Genomic DNA, 944 nt, shown 5'->3' with positions numbered 1-944 from the left:
CTGTATAAGTACTCTTGTCTCAGATGAAATGTTGGTCTTTCCCAGCTCATGATCCCAGTGGCTCTGAATAGAAACTCAGATTCTCACAGTCTTATTAAATGAACTTGAAAGCATCTTTTTGTCTTTAGATGATGTTACCAAGAGGAGAGTGGGTCAAGCCTTTGTCAAGCCTCCTAATAGAGTGGGCTCTTTGAGAAGGCAGCAAAGTCAGCAGTCAGCCTTTGAATTCAAAGGCAACCAAAGAATACAGCCCCATGAGTCCTGATCAGACTGGTGACTGAGTTTCAGGACATCATTAAGTTTTTTCATTATACCAGGAAAGAACTAAACTGGCATCCCTCCACTTCCTATCATACCCCCACCCCCAGTTCAGCATTCAGTCTGTCCCACTCTTTTTCCACCTGTCCCTAACTCTCCATTTATACATCCTTTCTTGAGAATAGTCCTAAGGCTCGCTTGCGAATCTGCTTGGTGTTGACACCATAGATGATGGGATTAATCATGGGTGGGAAGAGCAGATAGAAATTAGCAAAGAGTATGTGGACATGAGGGGCAGCCTGGCGAGCCACACGGTGCATGACTGAGGAGATGACCACAGGTGTGTAGAAAGCTAAGATAGCACCTATGTGAGACACACATGTCCCAAAGGCCTTGTAACGGGCCTCCTGAGAGGAGAGACGTAGAACTGCTCGAAGGATGAAGATATAAGACAGGATAACAAAGAGCAGGTCCAACACCACTATAAACATGGCCACAGCAATGCCATAGATATTGTTGAAGCGAGTGTCTCCACAGGCAAGCCTTACCACAGCCATGTGCTCACAGTAGCAGTGGGCAATTAGGGGGCCTCGGCAGTAGTGGAAACGTCTGAGCAGAAAGGGGAGTGGAGTCATTAGTGTCACAGCCCGAGTCACAGCAGCCATGCCAATCCTAGTGATAAGGGA

The 944-nt window shown here is 46.9% G+C and overlaps 1 protein-coding gene across 1 annotated transcript; it reads right to left on the bottom strand.

Moving 5' to 3' along the window:
• Positions 1-419: 419 nt before the first annotated feature.
• On the bottom strand, positions 420-941 carry LOC125917850 (olfactory receptor 52K2-like; the record flags this gene model as incomplete). The annotated part of the gene is made up of 1 exon (XM_049623948.1): positions 420-941. A coding segment is annotated over one exon (522 nt), but the record flags the coding sequence as incomplete, so codon positions are not given.
• Between the last annotated feature and the right edge of the window lie 3 nt (positions 942-944).

This window comes from Panthera uncia, unplaced genomic scaffold (genome assembly GCF_023721935.1).
Source record: "Panthera uncia isolate 11264 unplaced genomic scaffold, Puncia_PCG_1.0 HiC_scaffold_2586, whole genome shotgun sequence".
NCBI lineage: Eukaryota > Metazoa > Chordata > Mammalia > Carnivora > Felidae > Panthera > Panthera uncia.
This window is presented reverse-complemented; position numbering and strand designations above follow the sequence as displayed.